Here is a 16,916-nt window from a genome sequence, read left to right as displayed (position 1 = left end):
AGAATTCTGCCCCCCCCCAAGACCACTTCCCATTGGAGTGTAATTCCAGCACTTGGGAGCAGAGACAGAGGGAGCGATTGCCACAAGCGCCAGTCTAATCCACAGAGAAAGTGCCACAGGCCATGGCCACAGGCCAGCCAGGGCCATATAGCAAGATTGTCTCAAAAGAAGGGGGAGGGGGGCTAGAGAGAAGAGATGCCTCAGCCTTTAAGAGCACCAACTGCTCTTCCACAGGACCTGGGCTCAATTCCCAGCACTCAAATAGCAGTTCATAACAGTCTGTAACTCCAAGATCTGACACCCTCACACAGACACATACATATAGGCAAAAACACCAATGCACATAAAATAAAGATAAATAAAATATATTTTAAAAGATTTATTTATTTATTATTATGCATACAGTACTCTGCCTGCATGTACACCTCCAGGTCCGAAGAGGGCATCAGATCACATTATAGATGGCTGTGAGCCCCCATATGGTTGCTGGGAATTGAACTCAGGACCTCTGGAAGAGCAGTCAGTGCTCTTAACCTCTGAGCCATCTCTCCAGCCCCAATAAAATATTTTTTTTTAAAGAAAAGGGTATTATGTTTTCTTTTTGCTGCTCCTAAGTGTCCTTCCCACCCAGCCCTAGTCTCAGAAGTGGTTCCCATGACTCTTGGGAGCACTGAGCTTACTTGCTGAGGGAGCACTGAGCTTACTCAGCATATGATGGATACAGCACCTTAGCAACTGATGTTCTTGTTGCAGTGCCCTGCCCAAGCCCACCAGCCTAGCCCTGGCATCTTGCTCTGCCTGTCTGGGTGAGAGCTCCTGTTGAGTTGATAGAGCCTGTTTCTCCTGAGCAAGGAACCCCCATAAGGCTTAATGTCACTTATTGTGGGGACAGCTTTCTAAGCAGTGACCGCCCTGGCTCTCTCACTCTTAAGCTGGAGCAGCTCAGAGCTCTGTGCCTTACAGCTGTTTAGAGTTTCTGCCACAGGATAGCTGACCTTGTAACACCCCATCACCGTTCTCTTTTCTGTTCATGTACCTTCCACATGGCCCCCCCCAAAGCCCACTCTCCCAGTAAAGGGGCCATATGTGATGGCCAGCTGAGGGTCTGTGTCTAGGGGAGCTCGGTGTGGGTCTTGGTTCTCCTTCCATGGTTACGCCCTTAGAACTTGCTGTCTAATTCATATGTAGTCTGTCAAATGGGTCTCAGCTTTCAGCCAGGAAGGGAGCCTCACCCTTGGTTGTAGGTAGTCAGGTACCGTTGATCTCTGTCGGAATCATAGTTGCTCCGGACATAGCTGGGGTTGTTAAGAGTGAACCCTGTGGGCTCCTGCACAAGATGAAGACGGTGGACGGTCAGGACTCAGGAGCATCGTTTGGGGTCAGGGATGGGTGAGATAGCCTTACCTTGTTCCCCACAGACTCCCTGCCAAGCATGGCAACATTTGTCTGTTGCATCCGCTGGGGTGGCTGGTAAGGCCTGTGGCTCATGCTGGCCGGCTGTGGGTTTGGAGTAGGCATCTGTAGGGAGCAGAACCATAAGGCAAGAGGCTGGCTGGCTGGCTGAGGTCATGTAATGGAGGAAGGACGGGCAGAGGTGCTTCTACCCCCTGCCAAGATATTCCATGTTTCAAAGTACACAGCTCCGTTCCAGCCCCCAGCTTTTCACTCCATCTGTGACACCCTGCATCTATCTCTGCCTCTTCCCACTCTTTCCTGCTGGGCCCTTGTCACTCACTCTGGGGTTCAAGGTCCTTTCATTCACTCGGCTGTATCCTGTCTCCCAATCAGAGCCTCTGGCCAGCACAGGGAGGAATTCGCTTCCCTGGAAGGGTCAAAGCAGCTGTGAGTACCACCCTTTCTCAGTCCCGAGCCATGTGCATCTGTCCCCACAGGTGGCCCAGGCCCCCCCTCGTAACACAGAGCTTACCTGAGGATGACTTATAGGGAGGTAGTCCGACTTGGTGACACTCCGTCCCGGGTGGAGGACCTGGCGAGGGATGTACAGTGGGAAATCAGCCTAGCCTCGCCCCCTTGCCCTCAGTGGCTCCCATACCCTCTGATTCCAGCCCCCACTGTGTCAAGTGTGCAGAAGAGCCCTGTATAGATGGGTGTGGCTGGGCTGACTGAGGGATAGGTAGAATTTGGGTGGAATGAGCAAGCCCATGGTCCTGAATGGGAGCCAGCAGGGGAGGTTCCCATCGGGGCCCTGCCCCTTTATGTACTTGGACCTCAGCATTCTCATCTATAAAGTGGGACTCTTAAGCACGGTAGTGGCGTTCCCTCATATTCTTTCATTCCATACTTGACCGGAGAGCTTTGTGTCAGAAGTTTAAAAAGTAACTACAGCCCCCCCCCCCCCGCGCCAGTGTTGAGAATTTTGATGCTCCTGAGACGGCACTTACAGGGTCCCCAGGAAGTGCCTGTGAGGGTGCCTGGAAGGCAATGGGATTCTTGGTGGATTCTTCGGTGAAGCCAGACTCTTCTTTGGAACCAATTGTCTTCTTGTGCAACAGATCTGCAAAAGGCACAGTCCTCTGTGCTTAATGGGGCCACCTAAGTACCCCAACAGGAGAGGAACGGGCTCAGGGCTCTCCGGCCAGCCCAGCAGAGGGATGAGTGGGAACCAACAGGCCAGGAGTGGCTGTGGTGAGGCCCAAGGGAACCTGCTACAGCTGCAGGACAGAGCACTGAAGTCATCAGCCCAGGGACACAGCTCCTTCAAGCCGCCTGTTTGTCTGTCCTCCTTCCTCTCTTTGGTGGCTTCTGAGAACTGTACTAGCTCCAGCTCCCCAGGACTTTCTCCTAGGGAACGGAGAAGGGGAAAGCTGGGAGGGCCTACCTGGATGGCTCGGAGTCTCTTTGATATACTTGGAATTGTACTCAGACGTCATGAAGCGTGGGCCCTGGAACATACAAGGCAAAGACAACAGGAGCACAGTGGGCCAGGGTGGAAGGCAGGCATCCCAGGAGGGTGGAAGGCAGGCATCCCAGGAGGGTGGAAGGCAGGCATCCCAGGAGGGTAGTGGGAGCTCTTTGGATGTGTGAACTCCCAGGTAGCCTGGAGGGAGGAGACTAGCACAACACCCCAACAGACATCTAATATGCCCGACGAGGCATGGCAGTGCTCCAAATGCCTCCATGACAATTCCAACTCATACACACAGTGCTGCTGAGTTCCTGGAAACGCCGCTAAGGAACCCAGACAGAAGCGAGGGGCCATGATGAAGGGGGAATAAGCTAATGAAAGAAAACACGGAGAAGCTTGGTCATGGGACACACGGGACAGGCAGGATGTGGTGAGCACTTCGGTGCAGTCTGAGAACTATCAAATTGAACATGCCTTGCTCTCTGCAATTTCAGGGCCCAAGCCCACACACAATAGCTCCCTGGGAGACAAATGACAGGTTCCCCAGGGAGAGGAGGCGGGTGTGGCCCTTCCCATCCCAACCCTAGCAGACACCCACTCACATAATGCGAGTTCTCCCACTCCATAGAGCCCTTGTCCTGATGCTGGTGGAGCAGAGGAACCTCCTTGGGCTCCAGTCCTGGGATGGTCTGAGGCCCGTGATCCTGGGTGTCGAAGTGGACCTTCCTGACCTGGAGGAGTGACAGCGCAAGTGATCATCCCAGCAGGCGAGAGAACGCCCATCACTTTCTACCCTCCACTCCTACAGAGAGCCTTTGTGGCGGTCTCTGTGGCTCTATTACAGTGACGTCAGAGGGGTCTCTCCTGTAGCAAAGCTTGCAACATCTTGTTCATAGCGACTCTCATACCCTGAGAGCAGCCCATGGGGACTTTGGGTCCTCAGCCTGCGGCAGGCACTCAACTCCTTGCTGGGCCCCTCAACCAGGAACTTCTGCCTCGGGGCCTCTGTACTCCCAGCTGAGTGCCTGGAACACACATCCTTAGGTAGCTGTGGCTAGAGAAATGTTACCCTCTTGAACCTTGCATCTACATCTCTCCTTCTCCCAGGTTGTATTTTCCTTTACTCTTACCCTTTCCAAATTAAAAAAAAAATTTTTTTTTTTACATTTTAAAAGATTTGTTAGCTGGACAGTGGTGGTGTATACCTTTAACCCCAACACTTGGGAGGCAAAAGCAGGCCGATCTCTGTGAGTACAAGGCCAGCCTGGTCTACAGAGCTAGTCCCAGGAAAGCCAGGCCTACACAGAGAAACCTCTATCAAGAAAAAAAAAAAAAGGCTGGAGAGATAGCTTAGAGGTTAAGAGCACTGGCTGTTCTTGTAAAGGACCCAGGTTCAATTCCCAGCACCCACATGGCAGCTCACAACTGTCTGTAATTCCAGCTAAAATTAGTTAATTAATTAATTAAAAAAAGAAAAGAAAATGAGGAAAAAGATTTGTTAGCATTTTATGTCTGTGCTTGTATATGCCACATGTAGACGGTTGCGCACAGAGACCAGATGAGGGCATCGGATATCCTGGAGCTGGGTTCCAGGCAGTTGTGTCTCCTGATGTGGGGGTTGGGAACGGAACTTGCTTTCCCTGAAAGAACAGCAAATATCTGGGCCATATCCCGTTATCCTCATCCTCATTATCTAAGCTGAGACACGGGGTGTCATATAGCCCAGGCTGGCCTTAAACTTGATGTGTAGCTAAGGATGACTTTGAACAACTTCTTCTTCTTCTTCTTCTTCTTCTTCTTCTTCTTCTTCTTCTTCTTCTTCTTCTTTTGGTTTTTGTTCTTCAAGACAGGGTTTCTCTGTGTAGCCTTGGCTGTCCTGGACTCACTTTGTAGACCAGGCTGGCTGGCCTCAAACTCACAGAGATCCAACTGCCTCTGCCTCCCATGTGCTGCAATTACAGGCCTGTGCCACCACGCCCCACTGCCTTTGAATATCTTATCCAGTTGCCTCCCTCTGCCTAGTGCTGGGATTACAGGTGTGTAACACTATGCCTGATTTATATAGCACTAGAGAATAGAACCCAGAGCCTCATGAATGTTAGCCAAGCCCCTTACCAACTGGCCTACAGCCTAAGCACCCACCCTCCAAATTTAAAATGTATTCCGAGCAAATTGGTTGAGTGAATGTCTACCTGTCCTTGTGACCATGGCAGTGATTTGAACAGCAGTAACAATGATGACAGAAGCGAAGAAACCGGGGTGATTATGACAGTGACTGTGAGGTGGTAAGGGTGGTGGCAAAGGATTTGAACATATGAGTAGGATGCTGGTATCTGAGGCGATGGAGTAGGAGTGAGGGTGGTGGCTGGGCTGTAAGGATAGATGCAGAGGGAGGGATAGTGGGGAGACTTTGGCTCCTCCATGCTATGCCATCTCAGCTTTGTGCAGTAGTTGAGGTGCTGGTTCCTGTGTATTAGGAGGAGCCCACCCTCCCTGCCTTCCTGTACACATCCCTGGCTCACCTCCCATCCCCAGCATGGACCCACTACTGACCTCCTTGGAAAGCGGCCCAGAGTTGAGCTTCTCTCGCCCATAGGCAGAGGTGGTCTGGTACAGGTTCCAGGGCAGGGGCTGCTTGCCATCAGGCACTTCTAGGGGACGGTAGCTCTGAGTGGCCACAGACTTGGAAGTGTCACGGATTTGTTCCCTAAGTGTTGGGAGAAAGCAAGAGATAGGACCTCCGGGTCCACCTGTTTTGTTCTTGGGCTGAGGGCGGCAGTACTCATTTCCCAGAATCCTCCATCTCGCCCATCCCTCTCGCAGATGTTTCAAGAGTCCACTGGCCACAGGGCCCAAACTGGCCAGAATTCTCAGAGATACCCAGGCCTTGCCTTGGAGCTAGGGATAATGGTATCCCTGATAGCTAAGATCCAGAAGTACAGAGGAGGGTGGAAAGGAGTAATGGGGACTGTACCCCACGGCAGGATTGTCCACGGTGTCCAGTTGGGGTTGGTAGGAGACCAGAGGCCGATAGTTGGATTTGTAGCCTGTGCCTACATGGCTCCCCATGCGGGGCTTGAACTCCTCCCGACCTGCCATGGGGAAAAGAGGGAGACAGGACCAAAGGTCATCAGGAGGGGTAACGAGTGACTTCCTAAGCAGGGCCAGCCATCCCTCAAGGCCCAGGGCCACTAATCCAGGGGACACCCAACAACCCAGGTGATAGGAGCTGTGTAGGCCTGGCCCTTCAGAGGATGATGAAGGCAGGAAACAGAGCCAATGGTGTGGGGACTCACTGCAGTGACAGGACCAAGGGAAGAGGGTAGCCAAATAAGGCCAGCTTGATAGTGTGAGCCCTTGGGCTCAGGGGACAGATCAGCTCTGTGTGGCAGGTCACTCTGTGCTAAGATTAACCTGGTCCCTCTTCCTACCCAGGATCTTGAAAGGGCGGGGGGGGGGAGGGTCCTCACCATAGGCTGTGCAGTAGCTGGTAGCATAAAACTTCAGGGGGTCAGAACAGCCCCCCGAACTCATCTTCACATAAGGAGAAGCAACCCCGAGGGGAAGTTTTCCCATCATGATGCTGTGAGGCAGGGCCCCCTGGGCCTGAAAAGAAACCCAGGAGACCGCAGCGGTGACAATCGCCTCTCACAGACCCGAGTCCTTCTCGCAGGCCCTGTTCCCATTTCCGGACACTTTATCCCAAGGCATAGGAAGAACCCATCTTCAACTCTCACACTCTAACACTGGTGGGTCTCATACCAGCTTTCGAATACCTCCATTTTAGAGCCAAGAAACTTTACTGCCAAGAAATGAATTGAAGCTCTTAACAAAGACACAGAGCTGGGATTGAGACCTGGGGTATCTGACTCCTAGTTCTCCCGTCTGACCTCCTCTATGTACATGAGCAGACGACCACTGAAATTTCTCTCCTGAGAGATGTGTCCCCACCCCTATCTATCTCTTCCTCAGTTCCTTCCCCATCCCCTCCCCCTCCCCCTCCCTCCGTAAGTTGACTGTGCTCTCCTGGGGCCCTAGGCTGTAGGCCCCACCCTCACCTGCCCTCTGCAGCTGGCTCTGAGGTCGGCAGAAGCCACAAGAGGCTGGAGCTGCTCAAGAGAAGCCTGCCCTCCTGAGGAGGAGACAGCCAAGCTAGAAGAAACAGTGTTGCTTAGCAACCAGCACCTAGCAACAGTGTCCCAAGCCTCTGAAGTCCTTCTCAAGCCATGGCCCACTGAGAGGCTGACCAGTTCAGGAAGGGAAGGACAGGCATGGCACAGAGTTAGTCCTGCCTCCCTGGCTCTGGCCCCAGCTGCCTGCACAAGACCATGAAGAGTCGTTTGTCTAACTATTGTGAAATAAAAGACAATCCTGAGCCAGGCGTGGTGGCGTACACCTTCAATCCTAGCACTGCGGAGGCAGAGGCAGGTGGATCACTGTGAGTTCCAGGCCAACCTGGTCTACAAAGCAAGTCCAGGACAGCCAAGCCAAGGATACACAGAGAAACTCTGTCTCAAAAAGCCAAAACACAAACAAACAAAGACAATCCAGGACAATCCTCCCACTTGCAGTTTCCACTTCTCACCAGACACTTTACATCCTTTATCTCCATCCTCCCAGAGGCTCTTCCAGGTGTCTGTTATTATCCTCTCTTTGCTGGAGAACAGGAAAAGCAGCTTGACCAGCCTGAGATCTCAAAATCAGAAAAATGAAAGCCCAGTGGAGAGTCCACGTGGGTGGATCCTGATCCCACTCTTAGGCCGCTTGGTAAATTAATGTTTACTATGCTTTGCTCCAGCCAAATCTGTGCTAAGCCCTTTTACACACATTACCTCTTACAATTTCCCAGACTGCCCCACGAGCTTGGGGCTCTTGGTGTATGGCCAATAACCACAGTAGTGGTTAAAATCACGGCTCCAACCAGGCCTATTGGCTTTGATGAGATGTCTTTCCACTTTATAGCCTCACTTCTCATCTTAAGTGTTTGACATCTGGCAGAACATGTGGGCCCAGCACCTGATGAAAGGAAGTGGGCCACATTGGTACTTACCTGCAAGCTGTGGTCTAAATGCAGCAGCCCCCACCCCCATCCCCACCAGCTCCACGGGGACTTCAGTAATAGCCTGGAAGCCGCAAGTTGATTTTCAGTTTTGTAAACATTGTGACAGTTGGATCTCCAGGGGTGGTGAAGAGCTCTGGTCAGTATCTGCCAATTGCTGGGGTACAAATTCTACCATCGTGGCTGCTTTCAAACAGCCAGTGCAGTGTCCCAAATGGTAACTTTAAATAACTTAATTTTTTTTTTCAACACAGCGGGGTTTAACAGCCAGCCTGTCGTTTTCAAGCCATCACAAGTGTGTGAGCTTCTCTTCTGGGACAGGTGACCTGGGAAGAAAAAAGGGACACGGAGGGAAAGGGACCACCCTTCCTAGGATACATGCACACCACATTAGCCCTACCAGCATCAGGACTCTGAGCACGTCATACTCCGACAAAGGAACCCTGGATTCAGAAGTGAGCATGGTCTAGGGGGTGCTTCAAGAGCCTCATCCTCCAAAGTCATGACTCTGCTCAGATGTCAGGGGCTACCAGGACAAGAGCGGTGAATGCACTCAGCCTTGCTCGAAGCTCATCAACAGAGTGGCTCACGGGCACGCCACACACAAAACATGGAAAGACTGAGACTGCTACTGGTGGGGCTCACTCGAGGCAAAGGCAGAGGGCAGCGTTCCTCTAGGCAACCCTGGAGAGGAGTCTCAGTCTGCGCTCAGATTCTGAAGCCGGGTGACACGGACAATGGTTCTGCCACTGAATGCATATGAGACTTGGCACAGGCTATGTGTGCCTTAACAGCCCAGGAAGGGGACATGGAGACAAAAATGGCAACCGCTGTGAAGCACTTAGCCAAGCACCGGTAGACCAAGGCCATCGGCTGGATTAGGAGAAAGCCCTGGAGAGAGGTGCCATCTGTGTGTGTGTGTGTGTGTGTGTGCGTGAGCGCAAATGTATGTATGTATGTGTGTATTATGTATATGGGTGTATGCATACATGCACACTGTATGCACCTACATGTCACAGGGCAGCCTCAGTGTATGATCTCAGGCCCTGTCCCAGTTTCTTTTCCTGTTGCTGGGACAAAATACTCTGAAAAAAGCAACTTAAGGGAGAAAGGGTTCAGGCTCACAGTTCAAGGTACAGCCCAGCATGAGAGACAAGTCAGAGTAACAGAAGCCTCAAGTATCTGGTCTCATCAGATACAATCAAACAGCAGGCAGCAGGGTCAGAGAGGTGGTTCAGTGGTTAAGGGCCCTTTCTGCTCTTGAAGGAAATAGCACTTCAGGTGACTCACCATCATCTGTGATTTCAGCTCTAGGAAATCCTACACCCGCTAAGAAAACAGCTAACAAATACATTCTACTGTTTGGGTAGCTTTCTCCATTTTATGCATTTATTTCTCCATTTATAACAGTTCTCGAGGTTACCCTCCCTGATTAGGGAATGGTCCTGCTCACAGTTTAAATAAATCATCCCACATCAATTAATCCAGAGGCAGAGGCAGGGGGACCTCTGTGAGCTTGAAGCCCTATCTATATACCAACTTCCTGGACAGCCAGGCCTGCAGGGAGAGACCTTGTATTAAAAACCAAATGAAACAAAAGAATCTGCCCAGAAGCACACCCTGCGGCCCATCTCCAGTAAATTCTATGTCCTGTCAAGTTGACAACGAACACTAACCATTGTAGGTTCCTTCCACATGTTTCTGAGACCCGGTCTCTCATTGGTCTGGAACTTTTTGCCACATAAGTCATGCTGTCTGGTCCCTAAGCTTCCAGAAGTCTGCCTTTCTCTGTCTCCCGTCCTGCCATGACTGGAATTGCAAGTCCGTTCCTCCACACATAGGTAGGTCGCTAGAGATCAAACTCGGGCTCTTGCTTGAAGGCAAGTGCTTTACCTACTGAGCCAACTCCCGTTTACAAAGGCTTGGGCCAAACAGCTAAGACAGGAATTCCACTGGATCTTAGACAAGGTTATGGGATGGGGTGAAAGAAAGACCTACTCGGAGACTAAGTTCAAAATGGCCTCCTCTGTAGGACTCCTCTGAGCCCGTTTCTGTGCCTGCATGCCAAGATGATGTCTGACCTGATAACCATGTCTGGCATTCTGCACAGGCAGAGGGAAAGAGGATGCTCCACCAGGGGGGTAATGGCAGATATGAAGTAGCCTTCACCTGGGTTCTGGGACAGATTCTGTGTTGCTGGATCCTGTATAGAGAAGAAAGGTAGGAGGAAAGTTCCAGGTAGCCCCTTAGGGCACCTTGGGCTTCTGGAGCTGACCAAAGTGGCTGCCTGGAGCTGGTTACTCCAGGTTCCAGCAGACCTGTTTTCTGTTGTGTGGCGACATCTAGTGGTTGTAATGCAGAACAGCAGGTGAGGACGTTAATAGAGCTGGGACTCCTTGGAGGAGCTTGCAAAGAGGACAAGGGCTAGAGCCTCCTGGTTCATCTATGCACCCCTGCAAACCCACTCTTCAGAGCGAACTGAACAGGCCTGGCTTTCATGAGGAGATGAAGCCTAAGAGGTGCCTACAATAGATGAAGGTCCTTGTTGTAGCCAAGTTGCATGACTTGGACCTCCCATCCGTGTCCCTAGGTTTTTCTACCTGTACCTGGAAGCTAACAGCCAATCCCTCCCATCTAGGTTGAAAGTCCAGGACCCACATCACTCACACTTTCTTCTCATAATTGCATAGGTTACAGTACTCACTTTATACAGGGCCAGGGGCTGAGCCCAGGGCTTTGTGTACACTAGGCAAGCACTTAACCGACTGAGTTACACTCCCAGGCCTTGCCTCCCTGTATCTCATCAATGTTTGCTCCAGACGGACCAGACAGGAATCATTTGCTAATAAGCTTACTTTACAAATGGGGAGGCCAACTGCAGCCTTACAGGCAGGAAGAGGTGGATCCTGGATCCAAAGCCAGCTTTAACTTGGAAATCCATTCCCTTCCAGCCGGCGAGTACTCTGCAGAGTGCCGGAACCACAGCAGTGAGCGGCTGAAACCACTTGGTTTGACTTCATAATGGTTTTGCAAAGTAATGGCTGCCTCAGGCAGGAGGAGGATGGCATCCCTCTCTCTTCTACATCTAACTCAGTTCAGATACTAATGCTCTGGGCTACAGGTCCCCCCCATAAGAGAGTTAAATGGAGCATGTAAGACGCCACATCATTAAGCACGGATAGTTTGCCCCTGGTTAGTGCATCTTGATGTCTGAGCTTGATGCAGAGCTCTCAGGAAGAGGCAGGCCAGTAGGTCCCATCTTAATGGGAGGGTACCATCCAACTGGGGCACTCAAGCAAGAGCCTCACAGGCTGACCGTCACAGCAGACTGACTTGGGACTTGTTGGGTACCAGTCGCCATCCTCACATTAGCACATCTAAACCTTACCACATGCAAGTGGGAGGAATCGGATCCTCCGGTTCGTGGATGAAGGAGCTGAGGCACAGAGACACCGCCTGACTTATCTAGGCTCACACCGCTCCTCCGTAAAAGGAGCAGCCGCTACTGGAAGCAAGTTCACCTCCCTCCAAGGCCATGCTGCCAAGCACTTTGAAAGCACCTTACAGATGTGTCAGGAACTCTCCAAGCTCTTTTCAAAAAATATCTTACTTTTGATGACATGTTTTTTAAAAATCTGGTTGGTTGGTTGGTTGGTTTTTGCTTTTTCTAGACAGAGTTTCTCTGTATAGCCCTGGCTGTCCTGGAACTTAAAACTTGATTTGTAGATTCACCTGCCTCTGTTTCCCAAGTGCTGGCATTAAAAGTGTGTGCCAGGAGCTGGGGAGATGGCTCGAGTTTAAGAACACTGGCTGCCCTCCCAGAGGACCCAGGTTTGGTTCCCAGCACCCACACAGAAGCTCACAACTGTCAGTAACTCCTGTTTCAGAGGATCCAAACCCCTCATACAGATATACACGCAGACAAAACACCAATGTATTTTAAAATTTATTTTTAAAAGTGTATGCCATCACGCCCAGCCTTAATTCTTTTCCTGTAGTGGGTGGTCTCTCACACCCAGCTCCTCCAATGCCCTGGGCAAACAATTCACAGAAGAAAAGTGTCAACAGTGGAGACAAGAGGGGTGTGGATGTAGCTCAGTTGGTAGAGTGCTTGCCTAACATTCGTGAGGCCCTGGGTTCGATCCCCAGCACTGGATAAAACTGGTGATGCCACCATACCTGTAGTCACTGCATTTAGAAGGTCAAGCAGGAGGCTCTTAAAAGGTCATCCTCTGCCACACAGTCAGTTCAAGGCCAGTTTAGGCTACATGAAATCTTGACTCTAAATAAATAAATAAATAAATAGTTTAAAGAACACAAGCTTTGGGGCCTTGTGGACATGCTCTTGCATCTGAGATCTGTTACAGACTAGCCAAGGAGGCTTGTCCTAGTCATGACAGTGAGATGTGGCTGCTTCCTGGGCTGGAGGAAAGAGATGACACAGCCTCAGAGTGAAGGGAAGTCCGACTAGTGCCTGCATGATGGACACCAGTGAGTGGCGGGTGATGTTACTGTTTGGGTAGACAGTGATGTCTACCAGAGATGTCAGTGGACAGCGCCATCTTTAGCTTCTCTGCACTCGGACCAGTGAGCCTGAGTGAGGCAGGAATGGCAGGAGAGGACCTACTTTCAAAAGAAAGGCTGGGGTAACAGAACAGTCGGTAGCATGGTTTCCAGAACTTACATTTTTTTTTTAAGGAGGGGAGGAGTGCAGAGAGAGCTCGGTGCTTGTTGTTCTGGCAGAGGACCCAGGTTCAGATCCCAGTACCCTCATGAAGGTTCACAACCATTTCTACCCCAGTTCAAGGAGATATGATGCCATCTGACCTCCAAGGGCACCACAAACACATGCGTGACCAAACTTTTCCTGGGGAGACACAACATATATGTCTACTCACCCTGGATAAATAGCTCATGACAGACCAAAGTACCAGATAGGTACCTACCACCAAAGTCCAACTTAGTGAACCAATGAATTCTATTGGGGCTGCTTACAGGAATATGGGCAAGGGGTTACATACAGGAGCAGAAACGACTCAAAGACAACTGCATCACCAAAGCCCAACCCAGCATGGGTGACAGCTCACAAAAGCTGGGAACCTGGAATACACTGCACAGCCTGCAGGCAGCTCAACAAGTTGGAGAGTGTCCTTTCCAGGTGCCTCAGTTGGTCTAAACCTCTTCCAGGCAGCTTGGGTGGTTTCTGCTTCTTCCAGGAACCTGGTCTGGTCTCAAAATCTTGTTTTGCAGCTTGGCTCATTTGAGAGTCTTTGCAGCTTAACTTGTCTGAGAGGGGCTCTCAGCTCTTATAGTTGGAGGAGAGAAGCCTAGTGAATCTGGTCGGTTTCAGGGACTTCCTAAAGTTATTTTGAGTCCTTTAACCATCCTACCTAAGGATCTTCCCTAGAGGATGAAATGTTTGAATCTCAGAGGAAACTGTTACAAAACAGGTACATACATGCACACACACACACACACACACACACACACACACACACACACACACGCAAGCAAACAAGCAAAAAGACACATCTTAAAAAAAAAAAGCCAGGTGTGGTGACATGTGCCTGTAATCCAACTTCTTGGAAGACAGAGATAAGAGGACGATAGAAGCTTGCTAGTCAGCTGACCCAGCCTACTTGGAAATTTTCAAGGCTGTAAAACACCCTGTCTTAAAACACAAGGCCAATTGTGGAAACAGCTCAGTCGGGAAAGTGCTTATCATGCAAGCACGAGGACCTGAGCTTGTCTCCCTTAACACACACACACAAAGGCTGGAGGCAGCAGCCCATGCCTGTCGTCCCAGCCCTGAGACAGGAGGACAGATCCATGGTGCTCACTGCCTATCCAATCTAGCTGAGCTGTGAGTTCCAAGTTCAGTGAGAGACTTCATCTAAAAAATATAGGTGCATAGTGATGGAGGAAGATACCTGACATTGACCCCTGACCTTCACAAACATGCACATGCAAACATGTACACACCCACATGTAAAAATGATTTAAAAAAAAAACACAGTGGACAATGTCTAAGCAATGACAGTTGGGGCTGTCTTCTGACTTCCACAGGCAAATGCAAATGTACACACACACACACACACACACACACACACTTCAGGGATTCTGTTCATGGACTGTCATCCCTGGGAAGTGAAATGCTCTAAGACTTCCAGGCTAAAGGCTGTCTTTCCCCAGCTCCTTTCTTCTTAAAGACACCGGCTCCCAGGATGGGTGGGGGCTCTGTCCTCTTAACTCTTGTTTCCCTCTTCGGCCACCATGAACGTTTCCTGGAAGGATTCTACAGTGCTGATTTGATGGCTGTTCTGGATCTGCCTGTTCTGTTCTCTCACTGTCTCCTCTGGGTAAACGTGTTGATCTTGCACAAGACTTAAATATTTATGACTCCCTCAGAAGATGCAGCAAGATGGAAGAGCGAGCCGGAGCCAGCCTCACTCAGCCTCATACAGCAAGGGAGATTCTCTGCAGGCATCAGAAAGACAGACAGACATGCAGGGCAAGGGTAAAGGGAGAATCCTGCAGAGCCCAGGGATCTGGGCTCATAGCCCAAACCCCGGTCTCCCCTCCCTCGGCTACATGGTGGAATCATGGAGTGGAGGATCCAGAAAAGGCAGTGATAGAATGCTGAGCACACAGAGTGCCAGACTGACAAGATTCAGTGAATAGGATGGCTACTACTATAGTCCCAGCCTGCCTTGCAGTTGGATTGGCTGGTGCCATGGGAGGAGCTACAGTGTGCCACTCCCATCTGAGGTCCCTGTGGAGATACGAGGATGTGGGGACCTGGCAGATGGGAGCAGCCTGGTACTGTATTCCGGCAGCCTGATGTGACTTGAATGTGTCCCCCAAAACCTACCTGTTGAAAACAACCCACAAATTCATGCATTTGGTGGTATAAAGATGTGGTCAGAATTAGATGATGGTGGGCAGGTTGGGCTCATTCGTGGTTTTACATGAAGAGGAAGGGACCCCTGAACAGACACCCTTTCTAACAGGTCCTGACTTGTCCCTCTGTCCCTGGCTGACTAGTACAAAGGTCATCACCAGATGTTGGCACTCTACTCTGGACTTCCTGGTCTTCAGAGCTGGAAATGAAATCCGCTTCTGTTTCTAATTGACCTAGCCGGTGGTATTCTGTGGTAGCAGCAAAAACAAACAAACAAACAAACAAACAAACAAACAAACTGGCTAAAACACAGCCTGAACCCACTACAGCATCCCTGTCTGTGACCTGTAGTACTCCACATGGACACAGGGAGTGCTCTGCGGGAGGGAGGCCCAGGGCAGGGGCAATAAAGATGTCTTGCCAAGCCCAGAGTCAGCCCTCAATGACACGTAACACAAGCAAGAAGCAGTCATGTGCTGCTAGGAGCCACCGAGTTCTGGGGTCACTACACAACTCAAACCATCCTGACCTTTATGCATTGTTATCTCCAATACTGACTGACCGACTGATTAAGGAGTCCATGTCTGTATAGGTTTATGTGTGAGGTTGTTCCTGGGCCACAGCATGCACTAGAGATCAAAGCCCTTGAGTGACAGCCCTTCACACTCACTTTGTTTGAGGCAGGGTCTCCCCACTGTTTGCTGTTTGCACTTCTGCTTCAGACTCCTGGCTGGAGAGCTTCTCTGGGAGTTTCCTGTTTCCTCTCTCATGTTGCCTAAGGCATTCTGAAGCTACAGAAACAATGCCCTGAGCCCAGCTTTACACAGCTTCTGAGGACTTGAATTCAAGCCATAAGCTTTCCCAATAAGCACTTTTACCCACTGAGACATCTCCTGGCCCAGAGGCCATAATTTTAACTTACTTGTTTTTATTTTATGGTGCTAGGGTTGGAGCCCACGGCCTTATAGGCAAGCTAGGCTTCCACTGAATTATATGTCTGTGATCAAGCATCATGATTTTTAAACACTATATTGCTATACTTTGCATGTTGAACATCCCCTCAAGGGTAGTGTGCTTAAAGCATTGGTCTCCACAGTGGTACTATTTGAAGATAGTATGGCCCTTTAAGAGGTGGAGCCTTGCAAGAGGTCCTTAAATCATAGGAAGCAAGTTCTTGATGAGGATATGGAGACTTTTGCTTCCTGGCCACCAAGTAAACAGTTCTCTGCCACACACTTCCTGCTATAGCCAGCTGACTCCCCCATCAGAGACCATAGGAATGGGTCTGCCCAGTCCTAGACCAGAACTTCTGAAAGGATGAACCAAACAACTCTTCATAAGTTCGTTATCTCAGCTGTTTCATGAGGAGAATGGAAACCCACAGCGGTTTACTTTAGAATTGTCTGCAGTAGTTTTTAGCATGCCGTATAAAATCTCCCTTCCCACAAGACGCCCCCTGCTCTCTCCCTGCCATAAAGACTACAGCCCTGCTTTCCTGCTTTGTTTGGCGAAAGGAAAGCCATGTGTAAGATCTTGCGTGCTACCAGCTATTGGAAGGATGGAGAGGCCAGTCTCGAGGTCCAGTGGGACCTCACTTGGCAGCTGCAGCAGCCACTAGAGACTGAGGTCTTGGGCGGAAGCCTGGGAGACGAGAGAGTTAGCAGGATGTAGGCATCAGGCTCCAAACAGCCCTGTGGGGCACCCAATGGGAGACAGCTCCCTGCTGTTTCAGGAGTGATATAGACAAACCAGAGAGACACCATGGGCAAGCTGTGTGACATCTCATTGCCTCTGCTTCTCTAAGTGGGGATGGCAAGGGTGCTCCTGTTTTTCTGCACAACATACAAGGAGTGAGATATGTTAGCGGCTCACTAGGGGCTGGAGTAGCGTCTGTTTCCTGAAGCAAGCCTGGAATCCAGAGTTGGATTCTTTTAACAACTCGGATCTTCAGAGGACAGGGAGACGAGGAAGTGTGCGGCCCTTGGCAAGAGCGACGGGTCTTACTCATTACAGCGCCGTCCCTGAGGAAGTGGAGGGCAGTGAGCTGCTTGGAAGGCTGGGGCTTCCTCCCTACCCTGACCACTGTAGCT

General features: G+C 50.5%; 1 protein-coding gene across 1 annotated transcript in view; it reads right to left on the bottom strand.

The window, feature by feature from the left end:
- SAXO4 (stabilizer of axonemal microtubules 4) overlaps positions 1 to 7,018 on the bottom strand; it is an 8,270-nt gene extending 1,252 nt beyond the window's left edge. The window contains exons 1-11 of the mRNA XM_084800557.1: positions 6,925 to 7,018; positions 6,337 to 6,472; positions 5,841 to 5,958; positions 5,420 to 5,573; positions 3,469 to 3,597; positions 2,840 to 2,903; positions 2,403 to 2,515; positions 1,928 to 1,987; positions 1,736 to 1,822; positions 1,405 to 1,518; positions 1,233 to 1,327 (exon numbers count right to left, since the gene is read on the bottom strand). Of these exons, the coding sequence (XP_084656683.1) occupies positions 1,233 to 1,327; positions 1,405 to 1,518; positions 1,736 to 1,822; positions 1,928 to 1,987; positions 2,403 to 2,515; positions 2,840 to 2,903; positions 3,469 to 3,597; positions 5,420 to 5,573; positions 5,841 to 5,958; positions 6,337 to 6,445 (1,043 nt within the window). The 5' untranslated portion in view covers positions 6,446 to 6,472; positions 6,925 to 7,018. The remainder of the gene's footprint in view (positions 1 to 1,232; positions 1,328 to 1,404; positions 1,519 to 1,735; positions 1,823 to 1,927; positions 1,988 to 2,402; positions 2,516 to 2,839; positions 2,904 to 3,468; positions 3,598 to 5,419; positions 5,574 to 5,840; positions 5,959 to 6,336; positions 6,473 to 6,924) is intronic.
- Between the last annotated feature and the right edge of the window lie 9,898 nt (positions 7,019 to 16,916).

The sequence above is a fragment of the Acomys minous genome, assembly GCF_964271855.1.
Source record: "Acomys minous genome assembly, chromosome: 2".
Lineage (NCBI taxonomy): Eukaryota > Metazoa > Chordata > Mammalia > Rodentia > Muridae > Acomys > Acomys minous.
This window is presented reverse-complemented; position numbering and strand designations above follow the sequence as displayed.